This window comes from Larimichthys crocea, chromosome IX, assembly GCF_000972845.2.
Source record: "Larimichthys crocea isolate SSNF chromosome IX, L_crocea_2.0, whole genome shotgun sequence".
NCBI lineage: Eukaryota > Metazoa > Chordata > Actinopteri > Sciaenidae > Larimichthys > Larimichthys crocea.
The window spans coordinates 6,378,100-6,396,236 of NC_040019.1; the positions used below are offsets into that span (position 1 = coordinate 6,378,100).

An 18,137-nucleotide genomic window follows, 5' to 3' on the forward strand; every position below is an offset into this window, starting at 1 on the left:
AGGAGGTAAGGAAGGAGGGATGAATCACTTAAATAAACAATGTCTGGGCAGCCGCAACAGTCTTTTCTTTGTCTGCGACAATAAGGAAGAGAAAATATAAAAAGCACCAGTGTGGAGGATTAGTGGCAGTGTATGTTCCCTCGCCTCGGAAGAGGACTTGCAGGATGTGTAGATATAAAAGTCTCATTCTAACATAACAAAAACATTCTCGTTCTAGGTGATTATAACATTATGAAAACATAGTGAGGCATACTATATTCAAGTTTCCTGCTATATCCGGTAAAAAGGACCGTGTAATCTTACATTCTGAACGTTAAGCGTTGCTATAGAGATGTTTATTAAGAAATCAAATCAAGCAGTTAATCAGTATGTAAAACGATAGCTGTTGAGAAACGTGATAGCCTCTCCTTCCTCTCTGTTTCTGTCTCTGTGTAATTAATCACTCTGTTTTGTCGTTTACTTAAAAAAAATGAACATCCTGCATCAGACCACTTATCCATCAACTCACTGATAATTATCACTGACCTTGTTATTGATGGTTGTGTCATAACAACAACATCAACCACAAGTGTGATTGTGGTAAAGAAGTTTCATTGTGGCCAAAAACGTACATAACGAGAACTGTAAAAAGTCCTGCGTTCAAACTCTTATGGAGGTAAAATTACGTGTTTATTAAAATATTTAGAAAGATGTACTCAAAGTATTAAAATAATATGCAGGAGAATGGACACTATCAGAATTAGGCATACATCACCATATTATTGTATTAATGATTTACCATTACTGATGTGTAGCATTCGAAGGTTGAATCTGGTAAGATGGAGCTAATATCAACAACATTATAGTCTGGTGGGAACTCGAATTTGTGCATCAGTGATGCACTGGGAAACATCAGCAAGGTTTTCTGAGGTCACGGGTGTGTGGTGTCAAAACAGGAACTTGTACTTTATTTTTACACCACTGATAGCATATGGCTTTTAGCACTTGTTTAATCCTACAGTGAAGTAAGTAAACTGGAATTTAAATATGCACCAAGAAAGTACAATAAAAAAAAAAACAAACACAATAATTCAATGCAGAAATTCGTGTTCGCACAAGTCAACACCTGTCTTGTGGAAAACTGGAAATTTTGAATGGAAAGTCTGTCACAGCATGATGAGCTTTACAGGCCACCAGCCAGGTAAAATCCCTCCAGAGGCAGCACTGCGTGCTGCACTGTCGTTTCCTTGAGTTTCCTACGGGCTCAGACATGTTGTACATGTTCAGGCACAACTTTATTTTTTATTAACAGGTATAAGATAGTGATACAGTATGACTATCGATGCTGTTGTCACTGGAAGTTTATTTTTTGCTAAACTTTGTAACAATTTCCCATTCTGAAAACCCTTGAAATTATCTGGACTTACTACACCATAATACAAATAGGTAAAATAGTGAAGGTTGTAACAGGGATCTTTGGAAAAAAACAAAAAGAAAAAATTTCAGGAATGCAACACAGGTTAATGCCAGATGAGCTTTCAACAAGACATTCAAAACAACAACTACAGTCTGCACAGTTTGCTACCACAGGGGTGTAACCAGGAAATACTGAAGAGACCCAGCTAGGAAAGGTCTGGGTGTGGCAGTGATGTTTACAGACAGGAGAGAAACCCCAGGTATTTCATAAGGTAAGACACACTTAACAACAACACAAAAAAGGGACATAATCAAGTTTGGCCTTAGAGGACTGTGCGGTAATGGGGAATTTGTCTATATCCATTTCTGAAGTATGCACTTTCTTGCACTGAATATGAATATTTTATCTAGATTCCTTTCATATTTATTGGTAAAAGAGCCATTTGAAATCCCAACCTGCATATATTGGGTCACTTTATAGATTAACTCTGGAGAAACTCGTGTCATTTCAGCAGGACCACAGGAAACGGGTAAGACTAGCCATCTCTTTGCACTTAAAAGACTAAATAAGAGGAGTAAGCATAAAACTTATGGCATTAGGAAGGGGATATTGGGCTCACGCTTTCTCCCAGGTAAAGTATGTCATTTAATTGTACATGAGTATGGCCTTGAGATCACACTTAAATTTCAGAAAATATACATTCTTCTTTAATCAAGTGTTCATGCAAAATTGATACTTGAAGAAATATTTGTAGCATGACATGTTTATGTTGGGTTTGGTTGAAACTGAGAAGGTGGAAAACAGGTCCATGAGGGTGAAAGTTGTTCCCACGCTGAGTTGTTGTAATGCATATGCGAAAAACGATAGCTTGGCTTGATCTATATATAAATATTATGGCATCATTAACGATTTCACTTTCAAAAAGCAGCTTGCTATGTTAACTCTCCCACAAAGTTATTGCAGTCTAATATGTGTCATCCATCCATCCATTACATACTTATCCTGTGCAGCCTGTTGGAGCCTATTCCAGGTCACAACAAGCAGTTACAGTATACAGTTCAACAGGCTTTCAAAATGTTCTATTTAAATAGCTTAACCCACGTATAGAGATATTTTAAAGTAAGTGAAAAGTAAAATTGGACCTGAAGCATTAAAGTCATAGAGGACAATCGGAGTTAATGTGTAAAATACACTCCACTCAAGTGAAGTTAAGTAGAAAACAGTAAATAAGTACATACATGGGTTTGTGATCCACTTATCTTCCAGTCCAATTAATTGTTTTTTAACATTTTTCATAACATTCATAACATCATTGTCTAATCTGCTAAAGAATAGGACTTAGACATTACAACCATAATTCTAAAGTTGCAACGAAGCACAGGCACAAATTGGGGATTGGCTGTAACGCAGACTTTGTGTTTTTCATAATTCAAATATTTAAAATTGTTCCTCTAATTCCTCTGAAATTTAACTCTAAATGAATAAGCAACTTATTGTTATTATTATTATTATTGTGATTATGATGGTTATTATTATTATTATTATTATATATTGTTGTTGTTGTTGGTTGTTGTGGACATGATTGTTATTGTTATATTATTATTATATTTTTTTTATTTTTTTTATTTATTATTATTATTATTTATTATTGCCCTATTGACCTATAGTGACCCACACACCAAACCTCCATCCATCCCTCCATCCCTCCACCCCCCTCCGCCCTCCGTACTGACTGTCTGCGCCTGGGTGACGTCTTCACACAGGTGCTGCTCAGCAGGAGGTTCATGTCGGGAAAGTGTTGACCTCCACGTGACTGGAGAGAAAGCTAACGCGCTTCAGCTAGCCTAACAATAATAATGATAACAACAACAACAACAACAATAATAATAACAATAATAATCATAATCATAATCATAATCACAATAATAATAATAATAACAATAAGTTGCTTATTTACATTTAGAGTTAAATTTCAGAGGAATTAGAGGAACAATTTTAAATATTTGAATTATGAAAAACACAAAGTCTGCATTACAGCCAATCCCCAATTTGTGCCTGTGCTTCGTTGCAACTTTAGAATTATGGTTGTAGTGTCCTATTCTTTAGCAGATTAGACAATGATGTTATGAAATGTTATAAAAAATGTAAAAAAAAAAAATAATTGGACTGGAAGATAAGTGGATCACAACCCATGTATGTACTTATTTACTGTTTTCTACTTAACTTCACTTGAAGTGGAGTGTATTTTACACATTAACGATTGTCTTCTATGACTTTAATGCTGCAGGTCAATATTTTACTTTTCACTTACTTTAAAATATCTCTAACGTGGGTTAAGCTATTTTAAATAGAACATTTTGAAAGCCTGTTGAACTGTATAACTGCTTGTTGTGACCTGGAATAGGCTCCAACAGGCTGCACAGGATAAGTATGTAATGGATGGATGGATGACACATATTAGACTGCAATAACTTTGTGGGAGAGTTAACATAGCAAGCTGCTTTTTGAAAGTGAAAATCGTTAATGATGCAATAATATTTATATATATATCAAGCCAAGCTATCGTTTTTCACATATGCATTACAACAACTCAGCGTGGGAACAACTTTCACCCTCATGGACCTGATTTTCCACCTTCTCAGTTTCACAACCAACCCAACATAAACAAGTCATGCTACAAATATTTCTTCAAGGTATCAATTTTGCATGCAACACTTGATTAAAGAAAGAAATGTATATTTTCTGAAATTTAAGTGTGATCTCAAGAGCCATACTCATGTACAATTAAACTGACATACTTTACCTGGGAGAAAGCGTGAGCCCAAATATCCCCTTCCTAATGCCATAAGTTTTATGCTTACTCCTCTTATTTATGTCTTAAGTGCAAAGAGATGGCTAGTCTTACCCGTTTCCTGTGGTCCTGCTGAAATAGACAGAGTTTCTCCAGAGTTAATCTATAAAGTGACCCAATATATGCAGGTTGGGATTTCAAATGGCTCTTTTACCAATAAATATGAAAGGAATCTAGATAAAATATTCATATTCAGTGCAAGAAAGTGCATACTTCAGAAATGGATAATAGACAAATTCCCCATTACAGCACAGTCCTCTAAGGCCAAACTTGATTATGTCCTACTTTTTTTTTGTTGTTGTTAAGTGTGTCTTACCTTATGAAATACCTGGGGTTTCTCTCCTGTCTGTAAACATCACTGCCACACCCAGACCTTTCCTTGCTGGGTCTCTCAGTATTTCCTGGTTACACCCCTGTGGTAGCAAACTGTGCAAGACTGTATGTTTTTGAATGTCTTGTTGAAAGCTCATCTGGCATTAACCTGTGTTGCATGTCACTGATAAATGTTTTTCTTTTTTGTTTTTTTGCCAAAGATCCCTGTTACAAACCTGTCACATATTTTACCTATTTGTATTATGGGTAGTAAAGTCCATGAGAATTTCAAGGGTTTTCCAGAAGGTGGAAATTGTTAACAAGTTTAGCAAAAAACAAACTTCCCAGTGACAACAGCATCGATAAGATCATATCTGTATCACTATCTTATACCTGTAATTAAAAAAAATAAAGTTGTGCCTGAACATGTACAACATGTCTGAGCCAGTATGGAAACTCAAGGAAACAGACAGTGGCAGCAGCGGTGCTGCCTCTGGGAGGGATTTTACCTGGCTGGTGGCTGTAAAGCTCATCATGCTGTGACAGACTTTCCATTCAAAATTTCCAGTTTTCCCACAAGACAGGTGTTGACTTGTGCGAACACGAATTTCTGCATTGAATTATTGTTGTTGTTTTTTTTTTTATTGGTACTTTCTTTGGTGCATATTTAAATTCCAGTTTACTTACTTCACTGTAGGATTAAACAAGTGCTAAAAGCCATAGTGCTATCAGTGGTGTAAAAATAAAAGTACAAGTTCCTGTTTTGACACAAAACACCCGATGACCTCAGAAAACCTTGCTGATGTTTCCCAGTGCATCACTGATACAAATTCGAGTTCCCAGACTATAATGTTGTTGATATTAGCTCCAGCTCAACCAGATTCAACCTTCGAATGCTACACATCAGTAATGGTAAATCATTAATACAATAATAAGGTGATGTATGTCTAATTCTGATAGTGTCCATTCTCCTGCATAATTATTTTAATACTTTGAGTACATCTTTCTAAAATATTTTAATAATAACAGTAATTTTACCTCCATAAGAGTTTGAACGCAGGACTTTTTACAGTTCTCGTTATGTACTGTTTTTGGCCACAATGAAACTTCTATTACCACAATCACAATTGTGGTTGATGTTGTTGTTATGACACAACCATCAATAACAAGGTCAGTGATAATTATCAGTGAGTTGATGGATAAGTGGTCTGATGCAGGAATGTATTCATTTTTTTTAAGTAAACGACAAACAAGAGTGATTTAATTACACAGAGACAGAAACAGAGAGGAAGGAGAGGCTATCAGTTTCTCAACAGCTATCAGTTTTACATACTGATTAACTGCTTGATTTGATTTCTTAATAACATCTCTATAGCAACACTTAACGGTTCAGAATGTAAGATTTACAGGTCCTTTTTTACAGGATATAGCAGAAACTGAATATAGTATGCATCACTATGTTTTCAATAATGTATAATCACCTGGAAATGAGAACTGTTTTTTGTTATGTTAGAATGAGACTTTTATATCTACACATCCTGCAAGTCCTCTTCCGAGGCGAGGGAACACTACATGCCACTAAATCCTCCACACTGGTGCTTTTATATATTTTCTCTTCCTTATTTGTCGCAGACAAAGACAAAGACAAAGATTGTTGAGGCTGCCAAGACATTGTTTATTTAAGTGATTCATCCCTCCTTCCTTACTTACTATGGCCAATCTTAGTTAAGCTTGAACCTTTGAGTACATGTTTATAATAATATTTGGATAATAATAATAGTGTTTTTCCCTAAGAAAAGTTTGAATGCAGAACTTTTTACCTAGCCTCTAAAAAAACGTCTTCTACCACTATTCTCATAATTGTTGTTGATTGTAAAATGTAGGGGGCTATGGCAGAAACTTTCGTGGGTTTTTTTTGCAGCCACTGCAGTTTCTTCTCACACCTCCAGGAAAAAGTGAGGTGAGCGGAGGTTACATTGTTACATGAAACTAAATTTACACATGGGACTGTGACTATTTTCTCTTCCTCATTGCACGTGCCACAGACAAACACACAACAATTAAGTTTTATGACTGGCTTGATACATTTAGTAATAATAATAATAATAGTAATTTTACCTAAGTAAGAGTTTGAATGCATTACTTTTTACAATTGTTTATTTAGTTGTAGATATTATTGCATGCAGTAAATCCAACACACTAATCCTCTGCAGACAAGCGCATGTCTGTTGAGTTTTAACAGTTAAGACTGGCAGGCAGCAGTAGGTTTAAGTAATCAAGTCATTCTTCACAACTTAATAAATTTAGATAACCTGACACTTTGGGTACATGTTTATAACAACAATTCAATAATAAAAGACTGAGATTGCACAATGCAAATTTGTCTGCACAAAGTTACTGTACAGAGTTAATGTATACTTTTATTTTGATTTTTTACATGGATAGTTTGTCCTTCTTCGTTTTACTCTATTTATACTGCAGTCACCATTGTTGTAGTCAAGAACAGCTAACCCGAGACCAGGTCAAGACCACGACCAAAGTATATCAAGACCGAGACAAGACTTTGGTCTATATACAGTAGCATACTTAGGTAGTTAATATGTGGCTAATATTCACAATATCTCTTTGGATGAGGCCACGCAGCCTTCTCAGTTAGTGTATTGTAGGATTTACAAACTGCTCTGTGTTAAAATTTTATTACAGGAGGTTTGGCTGCCAATCATTTTCTAGCAGTGTGTTTGTGTAGGAGGGCAGCGAAGGCTAATAGTCGTTAACAGTGACAAACATTTGAATTCAGAAATGAGTCAAGTTATTGGTGTCACTGGAGGCAGGAAGTTTTATTTAGTTCGTATTCATTTCTCTTTTTTTAAAAAGTTTAATTTGTAGGAAGAACTTTGCTGCTGTTGTGCTTGTGGTCTTGTGGTTAAACCTCGACCTGAGTTCTCTTTAATTTTCTGTGCCACACCTGTGTTCGCTGTATAACTACAGACTGTGGAACTTTTTGAAGTGTAAAAGTATTTTCAGTTAATTATGAATCTGTAAGGAGACAAACTCAACATTATTAAGTGAATAATATGGAAACACTGGTGATATCAAGTTAAAATAAAGTCCTGAGTCTTCTTTGTCTGAGACCAAGACAAGACCGAGACCTTCAAAAAATGGTCTTGAGACCTGAGACCAGTCTCGAGGACTACAACACTGACAGTCACTTTAACTTAACCACCTCAAGCCTTTGTGTATATACCTCATAACTGTGATTTAATATCAGAATGTCCCTTCAGGGATCAATACAGTACTCTCTCTGGGAAACACTACTGTTAGAATAAATCTTGTTGCTGTTAGGCAATAACCATTGATGATTGGGTCATTGTTATGACGGTTAAATGATGTGAGGCGGGAAAACACTAGGTAAAAAAACTGTACTGTCCATGTGAGGTCATTTGTTTAAGGGTAAATGACACATGAGAGTGAACTAAATAGAAAGAAACAGAGAGAGGGGGAAGGAACAGACAGCTCTCAATGTGAACATGCAATAGGAAAAGTTTTGTAATGAATCAAAACAATCATTGATCTGATTTCTTATTTCTCATAAATCCTCTGTTTTTATTGCACGTGCCGCAAAGTTTTAATGGTTGAGGCTCGCGGGCATTCAGGGGGTTGGAGAAATGACTTATTTACGGTTACTTACTGCCAGCCTCAGATAAAGTTATCCACTTACAGTAAGTGCTGGTAACTCATACTTCCGTGTCTCTCAAAGCGATCGTAAACCCGTGAGCGCTTTCTTTGAATGCGCTGGTAATTACAGCCCCAGTTTCCTCGTCGAGGTTTGCACACAATGCATGGAGATCTGTTTTATCACTCATAATGTGAATATTATCTTTACAATATGGGGACGCTGTCGCTTTTTGCTTTCTCATTCATCGACACAAAAAAAAAGCTCGACTCGAGAGATCTGAACATTTGCGTGGGGTGGAGACACAGAGAGAGAGAGAGAGAGAGAGGGGATAGTCCTGATGAGCACAGAGAATGAGTGCTTCATATAAACTGCACACAGGGAGGAGACGCAGCATTTGACTCAAGTGAACGTAGGAGGAAACTCCTCATTAAAAACAACCAGCTGCGGACTGACCTGAAGGTAAGTACACACTGATACACACTGATAAACAACAGAAACGTCATTTATGTTATTATTATTATTATTATTATTATTATTATTATTATTATTATTATTATTGATGCTGTTGTTGTCGTTATCACTTTATTATGAGTATATTTACAAAAAATGTATTATCAATCTACATCTGAGTTTTCATTAGTATCACCTGTATTCATCTGGCTTTTTTGACATTTATCAACTTATTGCTAAATGTTTAAACGTATCTATAGCCCAAAGACCTGCACAGTTATCTTTAATAAATATTTTTTAATATTATATATAATAAACTATATATAATACTTATGCTATAATATGCTATAAATGTGCATGCAATGTTTATAATGGGATGGGTGGGATGGAGGGTCCTAGGTGGAGAATTGGGGTTAGGCTGTGGGTGTTTGTTTGTTATTTTTTATGTTTTATGTTTTTATGTGAAGCACTCTGTGTTATTATTATTATTTTTATTTAATTTTTTTGTATGAAAAGTGCTTTACAAATATGCACACTGGGTGTCGAAACAGACATGCTTAATCATTAACACACTCATCCAGGCTGTTAAAATATCCTTTTTCAAGGAACTGACACAGAGAATTGCTTAACTGCTTTATCATTTGACCTTAAAGTTAACCACATGTGAGCAGAGCAAGCCACATGTACTAATATACATTTTGTTTACTAAGAGAAAATCAGCAGGTTGTTTTGAGTGTGTGTGTGTGGGTGTGTGTGTTGACTCAGCTCCACTATCAAACGACATGACACTATTTTTGTTTCTCCAGCAAGAATAAACCAATGAGGAAGTAATTTGCCCTGTAAAAGATCTGAGTCATGCTTACATTACAGGAAAATAATGTCTGTCTTACCAACATGGGATGTTTTTTTATTTTTGCATTATGTTAGAGTCATTCTTCTGAGTAAAGACGTGAACTAGATCAAGCACGTTTTGGCTCTGGAAATCACATCTGGTTTTTCTTCAGTAAAATGACTCATGCTGTCACTCAACAGATTTCAACAGCTGTAAAATTCCCTTTAATTTCTTCCGTAGGTCTCAATGGACTTGGCCCTTGTTATAGTTTTGCAAATCATGTTCGAGACATGTCTCTCAGGTATGTAGTATAAAGTGCACAGCGGTGGAGGCATTTCTGAATAAATAAGAGCAAAAACAGGACAAACAATGCGTCCACATGAAGCCTTTTCTGTTTCTAATCGACACACAAATAAAATTTCTTAATAGCTGTGATTGACTTTATTTTAACATTACTTTGCATCATTTCCCAGCCCCGTTATTCACTGTTGAGGCAGAGCAATCCTCATATGCATCAGAGTTTGGAGAAGATGTTGTAATGGGCTGCAGGTTTCAGCCTACACTACTGAATCCTAAGGACGACCTGGAGGTGAACTGGCACTGGTTCGACCCCGTAACTAGTCAACCCCGGCTAGTGTATGGGATGCTTAACGAGAAGGAGAAATTGGCGTCCCAGGATCTGAAATATCGGGGTCGAGTGAGGCTTCTCACTGACGAGCTGAAGGATGGCTGGGCAAAGTTAGAGGTCAGTACTAGCACTGGGATGTTTAGATTTACATAGAATTTGTTGGGGGGTTTGTGATGAGTTATTTCCTGTCATATTTCCTCTAAGTGATGTGGTTAAATTGTTCATCATATCGGGAATCACTGATCAGTGAGCTGTAGTGGATCCCTTGTTTGCGCACACTATCATATTTCAAAAGTATCAAATACGACACTACTGCCAAGAAAGGGCAGATAACAGTGGTGTTTGCTTCCGTGAATTCTTATGTGGTTATGAAAGAGATTCATTTTATACGATGTTTATATGACATAAACAAAAGACCAGGAATCAGGGAGACAATTGGCAATTATTCGAAATTTCTGCTACTGGATGGCATTTGGTTGGATTCCCCTTGAACCAGGCGAAACAGGATGGTGGAAGCACTACTGTGTTTCCGCAGGGGCTCGCCACAATCAACACAAAATGAAAGTTTCTCGTTCCCACTTGAAAATAGAACATAATGTGGGGACCAAGAGATGCGCTAAGATCTTACCTCTGAGGAGTTTAGGTGTACTGAGCAAACACAATATTGCCATGAGGACATCTAAGGACTGTACTTTCTTCTGCTGTCACTTTACAGATCTCCAGGCTCAGGATCAATGACTCTGGGGACTACCAGTGTTTCGTAAAGACAGGAGTGGGAGCTGATTACAAAAGAATAGAATTGTCTGTTAAAGGTAAATACTGATTCTGTAGCAATGTAATAGTGTTTTAGGTTTTTAGGCAGTGACTTCAGGGGGCTTTGTTCTGGGAATCTTTTAGTGGGTGGTCATTTCTGGGCAGTTAGAGTATTACTCAGTGTGAAAGTGAAACTAAGACCAGTATTACAAAATTTGGTAAAGAATGCTTGTGGTTTTCCTCAAGATCTTCCTGTTATCAATTGTATGCAAGATATGTTGATCGTAATCCTATCATCATATCAGAGTAGTGCTATTTTAAATGTCATAATCATACATTCATATATCTGATTCTCCTGTAGCACCTTATAAAAAAGTGATTAAACAAATTGAGACGGCTGCAGAGAAGGATGAGGCGCTACTGATCTGCCAGTCTAAAGGATACCCCGATACTTCTGTTACGTGGCTGGATGGACAGCAGAGAGAACTCAACTCCAGTCTCACTGTTAAAATAACACCAGACCGGCTTTTCATAGTCACCAGTGAGATACGAGTGCGCTCATCAGTCAAAAACAACTACACGTGCCGCTTCACAACTGATGGCTCCTCTGCAACATTTCATATTCCAGGTAAACCATCTCTTTCAAACTGTTTTGAACTGTATTGTGTTATGTCTTCCACCTCATTTCTTGTCAGCTCTTTGCTGCCCAGAAAACTTACAAAAAGTGAAACACCCACATAGAGCTCTCTACTATTGCTGTTCTCATTTGAACTCTGCAGCCTGTCATAAAAAAGCAGATGACTATAAACTCTTCTTTCCTGTTATGTTCATATTTTCTCTTTGTCAGAGATGTCTCTTGCCAAGCCACATCAAATGTGTCATGTATGAGCTTCACAGCTCTCGCTCACAGATTACAACATTGTATCTTCTTAGGGTGAAGCTGTGGGAGGTGTTTGGATTTGAGGTTTGAACTATGCATCAGTGTGTAGGAGTGTTATCACAAAAAGTTTTGCCATGGGTGCCTCATTTAGGCTGCTCATGTTCTTGTTTAGATGCGTGCAAAGGACTACTTGCTCTTTTGGATACACTGTCTAATAAGAAACTATACGAAGTATAGGAAGCATTAGTCATTTTAATGGCGGCAGTTTTTTAGTTCTTGACCAATAAGGGGAAGTTTGCAATGGTTTGACTTTGGTATACTTGGTTATTTCCATTGTGGTCACACTTATTAACAGCATCCTAATTCTGTCATATCTGATACTAATCCCAACACTAATCCTTCTCCATTCTTTTCACAGATGAAATCTTTATTGTTCCACCAAACAACGCTCAACGCATCGTCGCAGTGAGCACGGGAGTGATAATAATAATGGTCGTTATCATTGTCGGAGTACTTATGTATCGACGCCAAAAAGGTAACCAATCACTCAATTATTTATCAATACGGTACATTACCCAAGAGATTCATGACATGTAGCTCACAACAAAGACAACAATACAATACGTCAAATGGAAATTCAGGTTTAACACTGACATATGAAGCCCAGGCATAACAGTGCATTATGATTTCACAGATATGGTGAAATATTAAACTGACAAATGGATAAGTTCACTCATATAATGCAGTGATGTGCAATAGATCTACGTGCAGCCTCACAAGGAAGCTACTAAAAGTTGAGTGTGTGCCAGGATAGGAAGCGTCACTGCAGGGCTGGATTTCCTTTTAAGATGTGCACTGAAAGAATATCTGCAGGAAACTAGATTATCCGGTTTATTTCAGGTGTCACATGTTTACGCCTTTTAATCTTTCCTCATTGTAAGCATTGTTGAGTTGAACTGAATCTATGGTTACAACTCATTTGAAAAAAAAGTTTTTGGAGTCTAGCAAGCGACCTATGGAGACTAATTTGGAGACTATGATAAAACTTAAATAGAACTGATTAAATGTATTTATTTTTTATTGTCCAGACAGGACTGAAACTTTGTCTTCAGTCTCACCTCAAACAGCAACTACTGATAAATTCATTAGTCAGCATCCCAGGTGTATGTGTGTCAAAGCCATTAGCAGACAAACAGACAGAACAACTGTGTTGATGTCATACATGTTAAGTACCAACACTGAAAAGAGGAAGTTGGACGGACTGTGTTTGATTTGGCACCGTCATGTGTGCATTTGACTTTCAGGGAATTTTTTAGAATGTGATCGTTCATGTGACCATGACTTTGCTGTTTTGGACCCGACAACCATCACATTTGGAAACACCCAGCTCGGTATTGGTTTGTGTGGCAGGGGAATTTGAGGTTATTCCTAAATGCATGGGTGGTTTTTCAGTATAGCACAGTGTTGTTTGTATAAACCCCTTCAAACAAACATATCCTTCATTTCAAGAGTAGACTTACACTCTAACAAGTTTCTCTAAATATAAACATGATAAGAAGTCTTACTTCATTTACGACTCCGGAAACAGACAGATGCTATTTTTAAGCTCTCAAGTTCTCGCAAACCATGTTTAAGATACATGATAAATATAAGATTTACAGGGGAAGATACTATGTGTTTTTAATTAAAACTAAACTGAATAAATAAAGAGGTAAGCATAAAGATAATTCATAGCCAAAATATTATGACACCAGCCCATATACAGTACAATACTAAACACATAGAAGTCCAGTTTAATATCATATTATTGAGCTGTATGAATTTAACATAAAAGTGCCACACCACCTTTTACCCTGCCATCTATCCATGCTTTAATACACATACACACAAGCTGTACCAATACACTAATAGCAATGTTTTTTTTGTTTTGTTTTTTTATAGGGTCCAACGCTCCCAGCTCCAGGAACCTTTTGGTTGGTGGTTGGTCTGTTTCTCCTGTTGGCTGTGAGTATAAACAGAGACAATACACATACCTGTTAACAACAATATGTTAGAACTTAGCAATCATAACAAACAAAGCCACAGCCTTAACAACAGCAACAGTATTTCAAAAGTAGAAGCATACTCTTGGGGGCGCTGTAGATTCCACCTGTGTGCTACACAAACAACATTTCTGTTGCAATTTGTCAAATAGTCATACTCTAAATGAAAGACACCCACAGTTTCCATCTCTTTGACTTTCCATGAAGAAGGTTGAAATCATACATTTAGGGGCATCTTGAAACGTAATCATAATTTCATTCTCCACCGCTGTAATGATTCATTCTACTATCGATATCATTCAACTTTCCGTTACCTGGCTGTGCCACCTCTTTCTTACAGAATTGCTTGCTTGTTGTTGTGCTGTGTGTTGCTGTCAATTTCCATGCTTATTTGCATGCATGACATTTATCACTGCATCAGCAATGCAATGTGCAGTGATTTACTCATGGAAACCTGCTTATTTATCGAATCATTTGCCTTAACTGTAAAAAGTCTTAAAGGCCAACTACTGCCCACGAGAATCTGTGCTGCATGTGATCAGTGTGGTTCAGCCAATCGTACTGTGATACACGTTTGTTATACATGTGAAATGCTCAACGAAGGTCGCTTGACTAAAATATACTTGTCCAATTAATTACTGTTAGTTGCGATAGTGTGTGAAAGTTTGCACTTATTCTCCAGAATACAGAAGTGCAAATATCCCCTTTTTTTCTTCTCCTTTACATTTGATTAAGTAATCCACTCACAAACACATCAGTGCAAGTTTAAATCTAACTTGCATTGCAAGTTGCATGCCAGTGGATTTACACCACTGCAATTCTTGTAGAATCACTGTTGCAATGATTGAATTGATCGCTAAAGAATGACTGTAGCAGAGACTAACTCAGTCTTTCTGTAAACATTTTTCTAACGCTGTTGTTGTTTTTTCTCATCAGGCCGAGAAATAAAGAAAGAAAACGAGGAAGAGAGAACTATTTTTAACAAAGGTAAACGATTCTTATGACTCTGACGTTTTCTGGTCAGCATTTTATTTGGATAGTCTTCTGACAGAAGGTTCATAGAGTGTTTGTAACATTTCAACAGGTATTATTATAAGGTTTGGTCAGGTTTGGGCACAAAAAACATCTTATTTTGAGTATGCTCATAAACTGTCACTTTGATAATCTGATAAAGTGAAAACTGAACCATCTGTGACTGCGACTATCCAAATAAAGTGTTACGGATTTCTGTTTGAGCTGGGATAGGCTCCAACCTTTATAAGGAGAGGAGGTTACTGAAAATGGATGGGTGGAAGTTGATGTATAAACTGATTAGAGTCACCTCTAATGATTGTTTTCATTAGTGATTCATCTGACGATTGATCAGTTTTATATAGTCTATAAAATGTCAGAAAATAGTGAAAAATTATCATAGACACAGTTTCTTAAAGCCTTGTTTTGTCCAACCAAAAGTCCATACCCACAAATATTCAGAAGAGAAATGGTATTTTTGCTTGAAAAACGACATAGATTAGGCAATCATCAAAGTACTTGGCAATAACTTTTCTGTCCATTGGTTAAGCAATTGATTGACTGCTCAGTGCTAAAAAAAAGTAATCATACATAATTCATTTGAAGTGACAATGAATAGAAAACTCTTGGATTTAGTTTTTTCCTAAAAATATCTGGTGAAAGAAGGATCAGTACAAAACTTCCCTTAGACCCTGACCTTTAGACACAACTTCAAGGTTAAACAAGCCTCTGAGAAAAGAAAAACAGAGTAAGACAACTTCTTCAAAAAATCTGTAGCTGTTTGTCAGACTACTGCCCTTTTCTGTAAAAACTATCTTACAGCAAATTTACTGTGGCACAAAGAAAACATCTAAGGGATTTTTCTCATTGATGCTGATGTGATCAAAATCTGGTCCGTTGCAGGCTGCATGGAGGAAAATCTGGGGGCGTCTGTGAAAGCCCATTATTCCGACTCTTTCAGTGCGGATGCGAAACATCACTTAGATGCTTTCAGTGTGAAGGAGTTGCCTCAAAGGCTGCAGAACAAGTGAGTCACAAAGGCAGATTTCCGAAAAGATCATTAAAGACGCTAGACTCCAGACAATTGCGCTTTTATAATTTCCAGTAACAGCAACAATTCAAATGTTTCATTCCAAACCAGTGAGTAATCTACGTCTTCATAAACGAAGAAGAAAAAACATGATAAATTCAACAAATATCAATGATTACAGTAAATTTTATGAATTTTGTGAAACTTTATTGCTGTAGATGCTCATGTGACCAGGCCTTAAGATTTGAAACTTTATATGTGGACACATCCAGCTGACAGATCTGAAGTCTCTTTAGTTTTTATATTTGTACGGTCCTGTGTACGTTACACTCACAAATCTTCTTTTGTTTCTGTCAGTGAGGGTCAGCCTGTGAGTCTTCAAGCTTTACTTCCAGAAGCTGGGGAGATGCTTTTTCTTGAGGGACTTCCAGGAAGTGGGAAGACAACCATAGCCTACATCCTGGTCTCTTCCTGGACTGAGGGAGCCACACATTCCCTCTCTAACATCCTTGATCTCAGCGCCCTCCAACTCCTTTTATATGTCGACTGCACCAAGGTGAAAGGTGACTTGTTCCAGGAAATAATGACTCAGCTTTCTCTCTGGGAAAAGATATCAACAGAGGATGAACTGAGGACTGTGTTAACCGGGTCAAGTGAGGCTCTGCTGCTGTTGGATGGGTACAGAGAGGGGAACAAATCTTTCGATGAGTCCTTAAAGATGTTTCTCAGTGAAAAAGGAGGATGCAGGGTCCTTGTCACAGCCTGCCCAGGACACTGCCCCACACTCAGGAACACAGTTGGGACAGGAGGGGTGCTGGAGCTTCAAATACCAGTTGTGAAGTACTGAGAACATTTGTGACCAACGAAAACTTTAGATACCTGTTACATTTGTGTGTTGTTTAGATTTATTTTTTTATTTTGTATAAGCCCAAATATGCTGCAATGTTGAATTCAATGCAAATGACACAATAAATACTGCTTTTGTATTATATACTTTATATACCCCGATTGTTTTTTAAAAATATATTTCATGTTATAATTCTTTTAAACATCAGTTAACAGGCCTTTTAAAGTACAGTGCATCATTTACTCGAAGTGCAGGATGAGAAACTCCACGGCACAATCGGTAATCCACCTCAATTTCGTTCACACGATTCATAAAAATTCTGAGAATGGTTTAAAAGCGTCAAACTCTCAGCTTTCATTAGAGCTAATAGTTCATAAACATGATTATTGATTGTAGTTGTTTCTGTTTCTGTTCTGAATCAGTCAGACAGAAAAAGAAAGGTCATTATTTGAGGTCGCTTGCAAGACTGCAAGCAAAGCAGCAACAATTTCGAAAAAAGGGAAGTGATCTCTATCCGTATTCCTGTCAAGAGACCTTGCTGGTTCCAGTAACATTACAAAAAGGCAGTCTTTTATTTCTCTATGTTCTTCATTCTCCAGTAACTGTATCATTTTGCATGTCTCCAAATGTATGACTAATTCAAATTTTAATCAGTCAGCATGTTGTCCTGACACATCATGCCTATCTGACTCATTCCAAGTTCTTCTCTTGCACTTTAAAGAATGCAACTAACTTCAAACCCAGACAGGAACCTTCACTAAATGTGTGTTTTAGCTTTGCAGCTGCTGGCTGCTGTGTATGAGATGAAAAGCTCTGCAGTCTGCAACGAGCAACACGTTTCATTTCTTTTCCTGCACTCTCTCAAAATCTTTGTGCATGAGGTTTAATGTACCGTGTATGCTGAGAAGTGTGAGGCAGTTTGGCCTGCACATATGACATATATATGTTGCTACGATGCTCAGTAGAGGCATAGTCATAACGAAAAAAAGCATTTCCCTGCAGAGGACTTGGTTTCTTATCTTAACGCCAATGCTATTTTCATGTCGCCACACAAACAGGTGCAGGAAATAGTAACCTTATTTGTACAAATGCTCTGCTACATAATAACCTGAATTTGTTTAATCAATCAATATAATCTAATTAACAGGTGCCAGGGTTTTTTGGTTTCCTGATTTGGTTCAGCCTCGCTGCTCTTCTCAACCTTATTTATACCTGCAACATCCCTGATGGACTCACTAAACACTACCTGTCTGGCATCAAGCAGAAAAACGTGACTAGCTGGTGAACATCGTGGAGCATTAAAGAGCCACATATTTCCTTCAGGAGTGGAGGTGTACTTTATACACACACACACACACACACACACACACACACACACATATATATATAATATTAATATATATATATATATATAATATATATATATATA

General features: G+C 37.1%; 1 protein-coding gene across 1 annotated transcript; it reads left to right on the top strand.

The window, feature by feature from the left end:
* The first annotated feature begins 8,544 nt into the window (after positions 1–8,544).
* si:ch211-241b2.5 (titin) lies at positions 8,545–16,859 on the top strand. The gene is made up of 10 exons (XM_010736759.3): positions 8,545–8,694; positions 9,758–9,818; positions 9,991–10,262; positions 10,861–10,957; positions 11,260–11,526; positions 12,197–12,313; positions 13,720–13,782; positions 14,757–14,807; positions 15,735–15,858; positions 16,219–16,859. Exons 2-10 carry the CDS (start codon positions 9,764–9,766, stop codon positions 16,706–16,708), a joined length of 1,536 nt encoding a protein of 511 aa, XP_010735061.3. The 5' UTR covers positions 8,545–8,694; positions 9,758–9,763; the 3' UTR covers positions 16,709–16,859.
* Positions 16,860–18,137: the final 1,278 nt, after the last annotated feature.